This window comes from Carassius auratus, chromosome 46, assembly GCF_003368295.1.
Source record: "Carassius auratus strain Wakin chromosome 46, ASM336829v1, whole genome shotgun sequence".
NCBI lineage: Eukaryota > Metazoa > Chordata > Actinopteri > Cypriniformes > Cyprinidae > Carassius > Carassius auratus.
The window spans coordinates 12,170,797-12,186,663 of record NC_039288.1 but is presented as its reverse complement, the minus strand read 5'-3'; the positions used below and the strand labels follow the sequence as shown (position 1 = coordinate 12,186,663).

The 15,867-nt window shown below is 39.4% G+C and overlaps 1 protein-coding gene across 2 annotated transcripts in view; it reads left to right on the top strand.

Annotated features, from left to right (window-relative positions):
- LOC113064209 (NAD(P) transhydrogenase, mitochondrial-like) overlaps window positions 1–15,867 on the top strand; it is a 38,143-nt gene that overhangs the window by 2,332 nt on the left and 19,944 nt on the right. For both annotated transcript variants that reach the window (XM_026234845.1, XM_026234846.1), the window contains exons 2-11: window positions 250–440; window positions 3,417–3,646; window positions 3,725–3,942; window positions 4,544–4,631; window positions 4,799–4,887; window positions 7,391–7,578; window positions 8,874–9,007; window positions 9,519–9,710; window positions 10,309–10,462; window positions 11,591–11,752. In XM_026234845.1, coding sequence (XP_026090630.1) covers window positions 293–440; window positions 3,417–3,646; window positions 3,725–3,942; window positions 4,544–4,631; window positions 4,799–4,887; window positions 7,391–7,578; window positions 8,874–9,007; window positions 9,519–9,710; window positions 10,309–10,462; window positions 11,591–11,752 — 1,603 coding nt within the window. In that variant the 5' untranslated portion in view covers window positions 250–292. The remainder of the gene's footprint in view (window positions 1–249; window positions 441–3,416; window positions 3,647–3,724; window positions 3,943–4,543; window positions 4,632–4,798; window positions 4,888–7,390; window positions 7,579–8,873; window positions 9,008–9,518; window positions 9,711–10,308; window positions 10,463–11,590; window positions 11,753–15,867) is intronic.

Genomic DNA, 15,867 nt, shown 5'->3' with positions numbered 1-15,867 from the left:
ATCCTTTTTGCTAAATTGGATTGGATATTCTTAACTTTTTTTTTTTATTGATATTTACTCTATGAAGATGTGAGGACTTGGTGACTTAACACTCAGGTAACAATCAGTCAGCCACTTGTGTGAACTGTGAGCATATGTGTGTTACCTTGGAGGTGGGTAAACATCGGCGCTGCAGTGACTTGGGCAGAGTGGAGCATTATGGGATAGGTCAGCCAGATCACTTTTTCTCTCTCTCTTCCTCTCATGTAGGAGGAGGGTAGTTCCGACTGCACAGCTCCTCCTTGTGTCTCCGATGGCGAGTCTTCTGCGTGTGGTAGCCACCAGCTGTTCCAGCCCCCTGTTCTCCGGGCTGGCCTGTGCTAAGAGTGTCCGGACGGTGAAGACACCATGCATTCGGTTCTTTAGGACCCATCAAGCCCTCTCTCGCCTCTCAAGTCCAGGTAACGTGCTGGAATATTAAGTTGTTGTTCTAGTACATTTTGTTTCAGACCTTTGGTTTTGGTAATCGGGTGACTTGAGGTGGTTGAGGACATTTAAATAATGTTTGATATATTTTTTTCCCTCTCCGTATATATTAAAAGACCTTGAGTATGGTTCGCTTATGCATAAACATAAGTTGTTTTTACCTCAGCACATTTAGTTTTAAAGTATGACAAAAGTGAATGAAGCATTCCCAAACTTCTTTCTACTCTTCTCCTAATAATTCTGTAGCAGTCTACGTTCAGTGATTATCAAGGTCAGTGTGTCCCTCCCCTGCTCGTTCTGCCACTATTACCTGCACTGAAGGTCTCTGGATATAAGAGAGTGGACTGGAAGTGAGCTGTGTTGTGGCTGCTTGGATACTGTGTTTGTTGTAGACCTTCCATAACTGCAGAAGTTGTTTCTTGAGAGGGGGAAGAATGGTAATGACAGATGAGGCAGGTTATTTCTGGCACTGTGTCAGCTGAGGAGCCGGGACTGTGGCACAGCTCTTGCAGGAAAATGCCTGCTGGGAAGAAAAAAAACACATGTCTGTGGTGACTGCCAGCATGCAGTTTGGTTATAAGGGGTTTATGGGCCTCAGATTTTCACTTTGTTTCCATTTACATCTGGAAATACAAAAAAAAAGCACCTAAAAATACTTAGTAATTATTTTATATTTATGTATGTATTTATTAGCTCAGTACCATTCAAAAGTTAATGGTTGGTATGATATTTTTAATATCCTTTTGAAAGAAGTCTCTTATGCTCACAGATGCTAAATTTGATTTAAAAAAATACAGTAAAAGCAGTAATATTTTAAAACCTAATTACACAATGTAATTTATCCCAGTGATGGCAAAGCAGCCATTGCTTCAGTCTTCAGTATCACATGACCCTTCAGAAATAATTCTAATATTTTACAAAAGATTTCTAAATGTCTTTACTCTCACTTTTGATGAAGTATTTTTATGAAGTATGTCATTTTTATAAAGCTGGTCAGATTTGACATCGGCATGCTTATGTCATAAAAAGTGCACAAAGGTTTTCAAACGGCAACAAAAATGTTCATTTCTCTTACATATGCCAGGAAGCAAAACTGATTTAGGTTGTCCTATTACGATTTTAATCATCAGTTGTTTCAATTGATCAATATATAAATTGGACTTGGTGGCATAAAGTGGGCTCAGACATATTTGAACGCTTATGCAGCTGCCATAAATTTGTTTGCATTTGATACAAAACTTCAGAGGAATGCAGGTTTCCAAGAGAGCAAAAGAAAATCGTCAACATGATACCATTTTTGGAACAGTAAATGCCACTGGTCTGTCTAATGCAGTGACATTGATTTATTTACCATATAATGTGTTCTATTCAATTCAATTCAAGTTTATTTGTATAGCGCTTTTTACAAAATAAATCGTTACAAAGCAACTTTACAGAAAATTATGTTTCTACAATATTTAGTAGTAGCTAGTAGTTTGTGCACATTTGACAGGATTTTAGAAAAAAAAAAAAAAATAATAATAATACAAGACGTAGTCAGCTAGACGATGAACTATCAATATTATTAAGTTATTATATGATTCAGTCACACATTTAGCAATAATTGTTAGTTTGGTTTGTTGATTCAAGGTTAGCATCATCTGGGGTCCTCTGAGGGGTCAGCATCATCTCTTCTCAGGTGTTCTGGATCCAGACTGGAGCTTGTTTAAATCCTAGTCCCGTGGCGAAACATAGAAACAAAATACAGACATCATTAGCATAGCTGCTGATCCAACAAAGTAAAATTAGTTTAACCCAAGCTAATGAATAAAAATGCACCTTTGAACAGATGCAACTACACTCACAATTAAAAAGATACATTATTCGAATGCTTGGCGAAAGAGATGTGTTTTTAATCTAGATTTAAACAGAGAGAGTGTGTCTGAACCCCGAACATTATCAGGAAGGCTATTCCAGAGTTTGGGAGCCAAATGTGAGAAAGCTCTACCGTGTGTCCAAATACTTTTTGAGTTGCCTTAGCTGTGAGTGGCCCAGTTTAACAGCATCTAGGTCCAGTCTATGATTCCCGTGAGCTTGTGTTGTTGTTATATTTAAATCCAGCCTGTGGTGGAATTTTCCACAAGCGACCTCCTGCTATCATAGCAGAACATGACTTGGATGACTTGATGCTTATTCAGCCTGTCTAGATCATATGATGTTTGCACATCTTTACAGACCAAAACACCAAATAAAGCTGTGCGTAAAAATTCTACTTGATTTACTTTATTACACATCCTAAAACTCAGCAATGCTTTTTTTTACAGCTTGAAATCTGTTATATTTTTGAAATCATGACTGCAGAATTGGAGCTGTACCAATGCCACAAACTCTTGCTTTACTGTAAAACCACAAGAGACCTCATGGACCTACAATCGATTACAAAGGTCTCGAATCACCCATTGATCTTTTATGGACTGGTTCACCAGTTGTTAGTCGGACTCTTATCTTTATTGCATTGCTTCTCTCTTTGACCTATCCTTGAGTTGAGAATGGAGAAACTGCACGGTTAGGAATGGTTAAAGCGATAATGTCCATGAGAGCAGCCTGAGATCTGCTTTTCACACTTCGATTTGTTTCTGTGGTACTAGGTTCTCTAGACAATTTGTCTGAGGATTGAGTCAAATTTCATGTTGCCGATTAAAAAGGTGAATATTTTAAAGATATAAAGAATCAAAATATGAGTTGTCGCTAGCGTTGTAATAAAAAAAAAAAATCATACATTAAATATTAGTAATTTAATAATATTCTTTTAATCTAAAGATTTTTTTATTTTATAGCATATAATTTTTTTTTGTAAAAAAAAAAATCGAACCATTTATAATACAGTTTTGACATGCACTCTTCGAAATAAGTTCCTCTCCAGGCTCTGGTTGATTCTGGGAATCCGTATTTATTTTAATTTTTTTCTGTAGGCATTCCATACAAACAGCTAACTGTCGGCGTTCCCAAGGAAATCTTTCAGAATGAGCGTCGCGTGGCCATCTCTCCAGCTGGAGTGGAAGCTCTCATCAAGCAGGGCTTCAATGTGGTGGTGGAGTCTGGCGCTGGAGAATCTGCCAAGTTCTCCGATGACATGTATACAAAGGCAGGAGCCACCATCAGGGACGTCAAAGATGTCTTTGCATCCGATGTTCTGCTTAAGGTACTGTTGATTCATTAATTTTACCCTGACTTAGCTGAGTCTTCATCAGCACTCATTCTCTCTGGCTGTTCACTATAGGTGCGTGCCCCCATGTTGAACTACGCTCTAGGAGTTCATGAGGCTGAACTCATGAGTGAAGGAGCCACCCTCGTCAGTTTCATCTATCCCGCTCAGAACCCTGAGCTGATGGACCAGCTGTCCCAACGCAAAGCCACCGTCCTGGCCATGGACCAGGTGCCCCGTGTTACTATTGCTCAGGGTTATGATGCCCTCAGCTCCATGGCCAACATCGCTGGGTAAGTCTGCTAGCCAACCTATTTCTTTTAAATGATACAAAGCATTTTGTATCAGTGTATGAATGTTTTTAGAATTCAGTAATTTATCATTTTTGTCAATTTTTTTTTTAAAATATATATTGTTGGATAATGACAATGGTACTAGTATAAATATTATTACAAATAAAACATCCAAAAATACACATTTAAGTGTTCATTTCATTGCACTTTATCTATTTGCATATGTAGATTTCAAATACAATGCATTGCTTTAAAGGCAGTTTTTTTGCTTAACTTTACAAACAAATCCAAAACCTGAATCCCTGCTGTAAACCTTTAGCACTAATATGTTAACAAAATGAAACAAGAATTTAAGTGCAAACTAGTGCATTTTTTTATTATTAATTAGTTCCTCATTTGCATATTTAAATGTGTAACATGTCAGAAAACTTTGAATGAAATATCCTGTAGTTAATTGAAAAAGGATAGTGATGTATATTAGCGTATTCACCTGTGGGGTGACTTCGCAGGCCAATCTTCCGTAACCTATTAACAGCGTAGTGTGTCTTGATTCCTGCCTCATCAGCAGCTGTGACTGATGTACATCTCTTTTTCTTGGCAGCTATAAAGCGGTGGTCCTGGCAGCCAACAACTTTGGCCGCTTCTTTACTGGTCAGATCACAGCCGCAGGGAAGGTCCCTCCTGCTAAGGTACGAGTTGGCATGATTGGTTTTTATTTGTATTTGAGTGGAGTGTGCTTGTTTCATTGCCATACACCTCTCACATTAGATCTTGGATAAACATATTAGCACTGTTCATATTTTTCCCAAGTTATAATTTTATGTTTTATTTCTAAAAAGGCTGTTCATATTGGCAGGTGTTGATCATTGGAGGTGGAGTGGCTGGGCTGGCCGCTGCTGGCTCCGCCCGTGCTATGGGTGCCATTGTGAGAGGATTTGACACCAGGTAAAAAGTCATAGAACTTAGTTACTCAAGCAGGGATTAGTTTTTTTTTTTTTAGTTAATAATATTAATTAGGGCTGTGCGATATGGACAAAAAAAAACCTATCACAATTTTGTGATTTCGATTTTAATCACGATTGTTGACACACAAAGACATGCTTTACAGTTGTAAATGCATTCAGTATAAATTTGAAACATATTTCCAAAAGAAAACCAATGAGAGCTTTATCAAAAAGTTGTAACATGTCTCTGATGGACTTAAAGGGTTAGTTCATCCAAAAATGAAAATTATGTCATTAATATCTTACCCTCATGTCGTTCCAAACATGTAAAACCTCCTTTTATCTTCAGAACACAGTTTAAGATATTTTAGATTTAGTCCGAGAGCTCTCAGTCCCTCCATTGAAACTGTGTGTATGGTATACTGTCTATGTCCAGAAAGGTAAGAAAAACATCATCAAAGTAGTCCATGTGACATCAGAGACATCATGGCATCGAAAAAACATTTTGGTCCAAAAATGGCAAAACGACAACTTTATTCAGCATTGTCTTCTCTTCCGTGTCTGTTGTGAGAGTGAGTTCAAATCAAAGCAGGATATCCGGTTCACGAACGAATCATTCAGTTCACCAAATCGAACTGAATCGTTTTAAATGGTTCGCATCTCTAATACACATTAATTCACAAATGACTTAAGCTGTTAACTTTTTTAATGTGGCTGACACTCCCTCTGAGTTAAAACAAACCAATATCCTGAAGTAATTAATGTACTCAAACAGTACACTGACTGAACTCCTGTGAAGAGAGAACTGAAGATGAACACCGAGCCGAGCCAGATAACGAACAATAGACTAACAATTTTTTCAAATAAACCAGTTGCATTGGTTTTCGGATCACCAGTAGTTCTTTCGGACAGTTCGATTCAATAAACTGGTTCAAGAAAACGGTTCACCAGTTCTTTTGCGCTCGACGTAATGGCGTCATGATTGCCCTTGATTCAAGCCTTCGGTTTACCCGCGCTCATAACACTAGCACAGAATCAGTTCAGAATCAATCACCAAAAGAATCAGTTCAGTTTCAAACGCCCTGTGTGTCGGTCTGCTTCATGCTGAATCGCACATGTGCAGTATCATCAGCTCCTCGGTTCACAAATCGGACGCGTCTGACAGAAACGGTTTTGTTCGTTATCTGGCTCGGCTCGGTGTTCATCTTCAGTTCTCTCTTCACAGGAGTTCAGTCAGTGTACTGTTTGAGTGCATGCATTACTCCGGGATATTGGTTTGTTTTAACTCAGAGGGAGTGTCAGCCACATTAAAAAAGTGAACAGCTTAAGTCATTTGTGGATTAATGCATATTAGAGATGCGAGATAAAAGGAGGTCTTACATGTTTGGAAGAGCATAAGGGTGAGTTATTAATTACATAATTTTCATTTTTGGATGAACTAACCCTTTAAGTCAAAATAATCAACAACTAAAGATGTCAAACAAAATCTAGACATACGGCAAAAAATTACAATAAAAAAAATAAAATAAAAACAGGCAATGTGAGAGAGCCCCTTAGTTGATTATAAGTTACCCTGGATTCTTTTGCAGCCTTGCAGTCTATTACATGTCGTCCTTTTGGGGCGATCTCTGTCGGTCGACCACTCCTGGTGAGGGTAACAGTGGTCTTGAATTTCCTCCTCCATTTGTACACCATCTGTCTGATTGTGGATGTGTGGAGTCCAAACTCTTTAGAAATGGTTTTGTAAATTTTTTCAGCCTGATGGTTCTGAGATCTCCTCTGTTCGTGCCATGATTCACTTCAAACATCATCAGATCCCTGTTCTTTAAATAAAACTGGACAAGCATCATTGATTAAAAACACCTCTGAACAGATGGACTCTAATTTCACCTTCAAATTAACTGCTAATCCTAGAGGTTCACATACTTTTGCCACTCACAGAGATATAACATTAGATCATTTTCCTGAATAACCCTAACTACAACTTATCCTCAGAACCATGTTGCTTTGTTTTCATAGTTTACCTCCACAATAACTTAATCACAATTGCCAGATGTGAATTTGACCCGATGATTCTTGCTTGCAACTAAGCTTTGTGTATTTTCCCTCCTGTTTTATAATCTGACAGATGTTCTGTTATTTTTGTCAGTATTTATAAATTTGAGTTTTGAGTCACCATTCTGCGTTAGTTTAGGCATATGATGTCTGTGTTTTTTTTTTTTTTTTTAAACAAGAACATAAAAACGGGTTGTGTAAGAAGTGACGCCATTGCTAATCCTGCCAAAGTGGTTTGAAATGTACAGATTTTAAAATGCTTAATTTTTCTATGATTTAATGACTTTGATCCTACAGCATTGGCCAAGTTTGGTGAATTTAGTTAGAATCCACATCCTTTCTGTGCTTTGGAACTTAACACTTGGTCGAGTCCATGAGCGTCAGTTCCAGCAAGCTTCCTCTCGGTGGCAGTGTTGCATTAGTCATGGAGTCTTGTCGTCTTCTTCCAGAGCGGCTGCACTGGAGCAGTTCAAGTCCCTGGGTGCCGAGCCTCTGGAGGTGAATGTGAAGGAGTCAGGAGAAGGCCAGGGCGGTTACGCTAAGGAGATGTCCAAAGAGTTTATCGAGGCTGAGATGAAGCTGTTTGCCAAGCAGTGTTTGGATGTTGACATCATTATCACTACTGCGCTTATTCCTGGTACGCACACCTGCAGCCTTTCTACCATCACATGCCCTCTTTGGCATGTACTTGATAATAAGTGCACATGCGCTTATTTTCCCATCATTTGACTTCTGAATCAAGAGTTAAGCCAGGAATTTAGATTTTTCTCTTTATTTACTCTGCCTTATGTTGTTACAAACCTGTATGCTGTCATTTTCTTCCTGTGAAATACACAAAATAATCTTTTTTCCCTTAATGATCTTAGGCTGTCAAGTTCAGAGTGCCCGAAATGCAGAATAAAATAGTCCATATGTCTCTATAGTTATATTCCAAGCCTTCTGAAGATGTGTGAAAACTTTTATAACATTTTCTAACTTCCTTTAACTTTGGGGTAAATCACTGCTGGCACTATATGATTTTAATAAAGGTTGGCTGTTTATTGGTTTATTTAAATCGTTGCTACAATATTGAAGAAAACTGAGAAAAAGAGCAGTGGTGGGAAAAAAAAGGTATGCTCGATCAGACTATCCTTGAGCGAGGATACAAAAATGTGCAAGTAGGATCTGTAGCTTTCACAAAAGCCCTGACAAATTACAATTCCTAAGTTCTCTTTGTTGCGTTTCATGAAAAAACAATGACATTTTAGTTCAGAATGAATTGAGGGTGAGTAAATGTCAATTTCGAGTTTTCATATTCACTGTATTCTTTTAACTGTGATCCTGGTTTATCTCAAGATCCTCAAGTCAATAATTGTATGACTTTCGTTGGCATTTTAAAAGAGAAACGGTTTACCCCGCATAGCTTTATAATGTACAGCATAATTACCAATTTAATAGCTCCGTGGCTACAGATGTGCTTCATGTATATTCGAAAGCATGATTTATCTTAAATTAAGTTTTCTGAGTGTCATAAGAGTTGCTTTGGGTCAGTCTTGCTTTAGATTGGCAGAGAATTTTCCCAGATTTTGTGGCTTTTTCAATAGCGCTGGCATTTGAAGTCAGTTCCTCTGACTTTTGCATGCTTGTGCATACTCCTGGTGTCACTCTAATGTAATTTGATTTCCATCCCTGAAGCCATGGAGCCACCAATTGGACTTTAAGTACCTCTAAACCACATACCTGGCAGTTTTTAGCACGCTCAAACTATTAAAATGCATGCAATCTGTTCCACTTTTATCAGAATACCATTTTCTTTTAAAACCAACAAGCCACAAAGCAGCTTATCAGTATATTAGGTTGCACGCATAAAAGGCACATCTGAGGAGTTTTATTAATTGCATATCAGTCATGGTTTTGGTTTATCAGTCTCACTGTGCTGCAATTATTATGCAGGTCGGAAGGCCCCTGTGCTGATTACTAAGGAAATGGTGGAGACCATGAAAGATGGTTCAGTGGTGGTGGACCTGGCTGCAGAAGCTGGGGGCAACATCGAGACCACGGTTCCTGGAGAACTCTCTGTTCACAAAGTGAGTACACTGCAACTTGGGGGTCATACATGAGTTTTATGTTCCTTTCAGGATTGTTAATGAATTAGTAAGGTGTTTTTTTTTTTAAACATGTAGTTTTATAGGATTAATGCATTAAATTTAATCAAGTGTCATTTAAGTTTTTTTTTTTTTTTTCTTTCTTTTTTAAATCAGAATAAAAAAAAAAGTATTTCAAATAAATACTGTTCTTTAAAACATTCTCATTTACTGTACATTTATGCATTTGGCAGACTTTTTTTGTCCAAACCAGCTAGCATTCTAGATTATACATTTAACCAGTTCATGCATTTCCTAGGAATCAAAAACATGATCTTGGCATTGTTAGAACCACGTTTTACTGGAAGGGAAACTTCCTATTCATCAAAGAATTCTGGGAAAAAAATGCATTAACTTTTAATAAATAAATGCAGCCTTGTTTCTTTTTATATTGGTGTATAATCAATTGTGTCTGTCTTATTTTATTAAATGGATTTCTATACTTTTCCTATAGGGTGTGATCCACGTTGGCTATACTGATCTTCCCAGTCGCCTCCCGACTCAGGCCAGCACATTATACTCTAACAACATCATCAAACTCATCAGAGCCATCAGCCCGGACAAGGACGTTTTTCACTTTGATGTGAAAAACGAGTTTGATTACGGCACAATGGATCATGTCATCCGAGGTTCAATTGTTATGCAGGTAAACCAGTTTTTTTTTTTTTTGTCGTTTTTTTTCAGCTACAGGAGGACATAAAAACACTTTTAGTTGTTGCATGTTATAGGCCACATCCTAAATCAGTAAAACCTTTCTTTCAGTTACATATGAATTTTTACACTCAAACATCTAGCAAAATCATGTTTTTAAAATGAAATTGCATCTATTGGAGCCGCAGCCCAGGGCAACATGTTCCACATTGAGTTTTGACATTTACTGGTATAAGGGAAAAAAATAAAGTGAATAACACATTATTCAACAACCATTTTTTTATTGAAATGAGTAAATTTAATCCATTTCGTTATACCAAAATACTAAGCATCAAAATTGTTTCTTGACTTGTCTTGCATGCGTTCTCCATGGATACACTAAAGTTTAACAAATACAAAAATTTGGCTGCCATGAGATGAGGTTTAATCCAGTCTGGCTGTTGACCTAAAATGAGTTCAACACCCCTGAGCTAAAGGATGTGAGCAGTTTAAAATTTATGACCCAATATCTCTCTGGCGCTCATTTAGCTTTCAAGGAGTTGAGTTGTGGTGGTGTTAGAATTCTGGCTGTCACTCTCTCCGTCTGTCTGCAGGATGGAAAAGTGCTTTTCCCTGCACCACAACCTAACAACGTCCCAGTGGCGGCACCTCCAAAACAAAAGAGTGTCCAGGAGCTGGAGAAGGAAAAGGCAGCAGCCATCACCCCCTTCAGAGCCACTCTCAACACGGCTGGGATTTACACCGGAGGTAAATCACAGTCCGGCTGCCCTTCCTGCCTTTCTCTTCCCACCGGATCTCTCGGGGTCCCTCCTGGGGTTAAAATGAAAGCGGCTCCCTGTGTGTTTAAGAGGAAGAGACTGCTGTATTGGTGGTCTCTGACACTGAACTATGTTAACAAGGTTTTCATGGAAGTTTAAAACAGCCCCCACTTTATTGCCTTTTTGAGATTAATCCGATTTTTGTTTTCTTCCTTTTATCCACTTAGCAATCTGCATTGCTCAGAAATCCCCAAAATAGCAGCTCCCCTGTTTGGCCGCTTTGTCCCAAGATGTGATTAGACTCCAAAGCCCCTCTAAACTAAACGGCACACAAGTGAATTCTGTTGGTTGCAGTCGCCCGAGGACAACTTGTGTGAGGAGAGGCAACTTTGGTTTCACATCAAAGGGCTCACTTCCTCACTCAGACAAGCCGCAAATACGACTCGCACGTAAATAAACACCGGCTGATAAACAAACATGCAAATGAGATCTTCCTGCCTTTTCATGGTTTTCCTGTATCTGTATGAGCTTAGGTACAGGGAATCCTGACTTGCTCGGAAGGCCAAAATCGCTTCCTTTTGAAACTCACCATTGGTCACCTAATTGAGGAGCAAGTGGATTTATTTTCCACATCCCCTTGATCTGAAAGCCAGGACCCTTATCATGGTTGTGTTTCTCCTTCCCTTCTGCTGTGTAGAGGTTTTTTACCCACATGGCCAATGGCTTGTCTGTGAGTTGGCAATACCTTTTCTTAAAGGGGTGGTTGATTGCAATTTCACTTTTTTAATGTTAGTTAGTTTGTAATGTAAAAAAAAAATTATAATATAATAATAATTTGTTTATTAATTTATTCATGTATATCACACATGCCAGTATAATTAATCTTATCATCATTATTTTACATAACTATTAAATAATTGTAAAGATTTAATGAAGCAGACAGCAATTGTACCCTATATTAGAGTTGAGGTGGCAAGTATACTTGCTTTTTGAGAGGATTATGGGATATATACAGGACACATTGCCCCTAGCACTCGGCTTATTTGTCTGAGCAGTCAAAATTACTTTAACTGAAAAACCAACCTATAATGTTTGACATCTTGTTATTTCTACCCAGGTCTGGCTTCAGCGATCGGTCTTGGGATATGTGCTCCCAATGCTGCTTTCCCTCAGATGGTTACAACCTTTGGCCTGGCAGGAATCGTGGGATACCACACCGTATGGGGCGTCACTCCTGCTCTCCACTCCCCGCTTATGTCTGTCACAAATGCTATTTCTGGTAAGTTAGTAAATCAAGTACACAACCAAGGTTAAAGTATTTGCTATTTTATAATTCGCTAACCTGAATGGCTTTTTCTTAGACAATTACAGGTCCTTCTCAAAAAATTTGCATGTTGTTATAAAAGTTCATTATTTTCCATAATGTAATGAATTTTTTTTTACTTTCATACATTTTAGATTCATTGCACACCAACTGAAATATTTCATGTCTTCAAATAATTACGTTCAGTTATGCACTCAATACTTGGTTGGGAATCCTTTTGCAGAAATGACTGCTTCAATGCGGCGTGGCATGGAGGCAATCAGCCTGTGGCACTGCTGAGGTGTTATGGAGGCCCAGGATGCTTCGATAGCGGCCTTAAAGGGGGGGGTGAAATGCTATTTCATGCATACTGAGTTTTTTACACTGTTAAAGAGTTGGATTCCCATGCTAAACATGGACAAAGTTTCAAAAATTAAGTTGTACATTTGAAGGAGTATTTTTGTTCCCCAAATACTCCTTCTGGTTTGTCACAAGTTTCGGAAAGTTTTTTTCGAGTATGGCTCTGTGTGACGTTAGATGGAGCGGAATTTCCTTATATGGGTCCTAAGGAACTTCTGCCGGAAGAGCGCGCGCTCCCGTATAGCGAGGCTGAGCAGCACAGACATTTCACTGATCAGAGCGAGAGCATCGCGAAAAGTCACAAAAGAAGTGTGTTTTTGGTTGCCAGGGCAAGACAACCCTGCACAGATTACCAAAGAAAAAACAGCATTAAGGGACCAGTGGATGGAGTTTATTTTTACAGAGCATCAACGGAGTTGTGCAAGTTTTTTTGTTTGTTCCCTGAATTTCGAAGATGCTTGTTCACAAGGCCCAGTTTGACGACGGATTTGCGTATCGTTTATTTCTTAAGGATGATGCAATCCCAAGGAAAAAGGGTCACGATCGTGTCTTGGAACCGCAGACGGTGAGTAAAACTGCTTCAAATATCTCTGCCTCCTTGTTAGTGCGTCCCCTCCCATGCCGGAGACCCGGGTTCGAGCCCCGCTCGGAGCGAGTTGTTGCCGCTGCTGCTTTCGTTCAGTTTCAGCCTCTGGATCTGATTCTGGATCATAAATAAACGGCTGAATCTGACTGTAAGCCATAGTTTGTTTTGGATTATGGGTTTTCCCTCACGGTAATGTCACAGCTTCCACATGCTCTCAACGCAAAAGCCTATTCGCGCTCGTGATTCTTTAGCTCCGCCCACACATCACGCCTCCAGCCGGTCGTGTTTTTCCAGGGAAAATCGGTACAGACTATCTTTCTCTTATGAATATACTAAAACTAAAGACTTTTTGGATTTATGAAGGATGCAGTACTACTCTATAGGTACTCCAGATTAACAGGATATTGAGTGAAAACTAGCATTTCACCCCCCCTTTAAGCTCATCCAGAGAGTTGGGTCTTGCGTCTCTCAACTTTCTCTTCACAATATCCCACAGATTCTTTATGGGGTTCAACAAAATCTTCATCTCCATAAAGCTTTTCAGCAGATGGGAGCATGAAGTGCTCCAAAATCTCCTGATAGCTAACTGCATTGACCCTGCCCTTGATAAAACACAGTGGACCAACACCAGCAGCTGACATGGCACCCCAGACCATCACTGACTGTGGGTACTTGACACTGGACTTCAGGCATTTTGGCATTTCCTTCTCCCCAGTATTCCTCCAGACTCTGGCACCTTGATTTCCGAATGACATGCAAAATTTGCTTTCATCCGAAAAAAAAGTACTTTGGACCACTGAGCAACAGTCCAGTGCTGCTTCTCTGTAGCCCGTTTCCTGCACACGTCTGTGCACGGTGGCTCTGGATGTTTCTACTCCAGACTCAGTCCACTGCTTCCGCAGGTCCCTCAAGGTCTGGAATCGGTCCTTCTCCACAATCTTCCTCAGGGTCCGGTCACCTCTTCTCGTTGTGCAGCGTTTTTTGCCACACTTTTTCCTTCCCACAGACTTCCCACTGAGGTGCCTTGATACAGCACTCTGGGAACAGCCTATTCGTTCAGAAATTTCTTTCTGTGTCTTACCCTCTCGCTTGAGGGTGTCAATGATGGCCTTCTGGACAGCAGTCAGGTCGGCAGTCTTACCCATGATTGCGGTTTTGAGTAATGAACCAGGCTGGAAGTTTTTAAAAGCCTCAGGTGTTTAGAGTTAATTAGTTGATTCAGATGATTAGGTTAATAGCTCGTTTAGAGAACCTTTTCGTGATGTGCTAATTTTTTGAGATAGGAATTTTGGGTTTTCATGAGCTGTATGCAAAATCATCAGTATTAAAACAATAAAAGACCTGAAATATTTCAGTTGGTGTGCAATGAATCTAAAATATATGAAAGTTTAATTTTTATCATTACATTATGGAAAATAATGAACTTTTTCACAATATGCTATTTTTTTTTTTTTAGAAGGACCTGTATGTTTGTAAATTTACTGTGAAAAGTAAAAGCAAAAATGTTGATGGTGAAGAAACTTTCTGATATTAAATTTTGAAATGTCACAGGATTTCTCAGTTTATCTCAAGCACAGGTCATCAAAGCACTTTTTCTTAATCTGAGTTTGCCCTTTATCTACAGAGGGCTCTCAAGTGGGTTTGAATTACCCGTTTGCTTTAATGAGCAGAAAATGTCACCTAATTTTTTTTTTTTCCTCACACCCTTGAGTTAGTGTCTGTGATGGACCGACGTAGCCCACCCATTAAGCACTTCAGCTCTTCATTAGTCTAGACTCAAGGTCCCAGGGTTCAGCACTGTTCAGAAGGCCATGCCCTCATCAGCCAGGCAGATCAAGCATGCTTCTGTGCTTCGTTAAGCTTTTATTCATTTCTCTCAGCGGGCTGAGAAACCAGGAAAGGTATCATTGTTTTTAACACCACTAAGTCCTTGGTGGTCTGCATTAAAGAGTCCTTTATGTCAAGAGAACTATAAACTTCACATCAAGAGTGCGGGGAATCAACTGAAGCAATTAGTTTCCCGCGACCTACTGCACACTTCCTGTGAATTACTTTTTATTAGTCTTGTAGAGACAGTCTATTGCTTTTCTTTGTCATCTTTGCATATGAGGTCTTGCATATTTGACACGTATTGAACGGGGTCTTTCACAGGCCTGGAAATGTGAGCGAGTTGGAATTCGCTTCTTTCGGTGCCAAAAGTAATGAAGCTCTCACAAAAGTGACCGAGACGTTAAGCCACTAATGTGGAATTTCTCATTCTCATTGAAAGTGTGGGAGAACTTTTCCAGAAGCATAAAGTTACTCTTTTGCTCCTGGTGGAGTAGAGTTGCTCTCTTGCTCTTTAATCTACCTGAAACTGGTGAATCAGAATGACTCCACATCGCTTGATATGAGCGTTTGAACATCACCTGATCCAAGGAATCTTTACAGATGAACTTAGGCTATTAGATATTGGTTTTTGGGTCCATTTTGGTGACCTAATGGATGTGTCATTGCTTAAAACAGCTATGCTTTCCAAACACCTCGTCGCTTTATTCTCCATGATCACAGAAAGTCAGAAATCTTATCCAGCCATTAGAACAACAGCAATCCATTTGTGGATCTTGAGCAGACTCCAGCATCTTTCAAATTCATCCAAGGGTTTTATTTTACAGATATCCAGGCCTTTGTATGTCTGGGTGCGTGTGTGGCGGTTCGTGCCTGTGGAGGTTTACAAATCATCTGTTGTGTTTCCTGCAGCATTGTGGTAGCGTGCTCTTGGCTCGCAAGCTGGTCTGTAATCAATTGTTACTTCAGAATTACAAAGTGAGAGGAAATGCTTCCCAACAGTTACACACTTCATTGACTTAAGATACCGCTAACTATCAGGGCCACCTCAGGTTTGGTCAGTCGAGTCGATGCCGCGGAAGCATTTGAAAGCGATTTAAAGAGCTGATGGTTATCAGATTTCCCTTGGGGATGCCAGTGTTGTCCTCGTTAATTCCCAGTAAAAATGAGTTACAAATGACTTGTTTTGAGCACTGAGAGTACTGTGTACCAGTGTCAAGCATATTACGTAATACTTTTAGTGGAATGGTGCTTTATTTCAAGTCACAACAAAACAAGTCTTAGCTTTCACCCTCTAATAGTCACCGTTTCAAAGCGA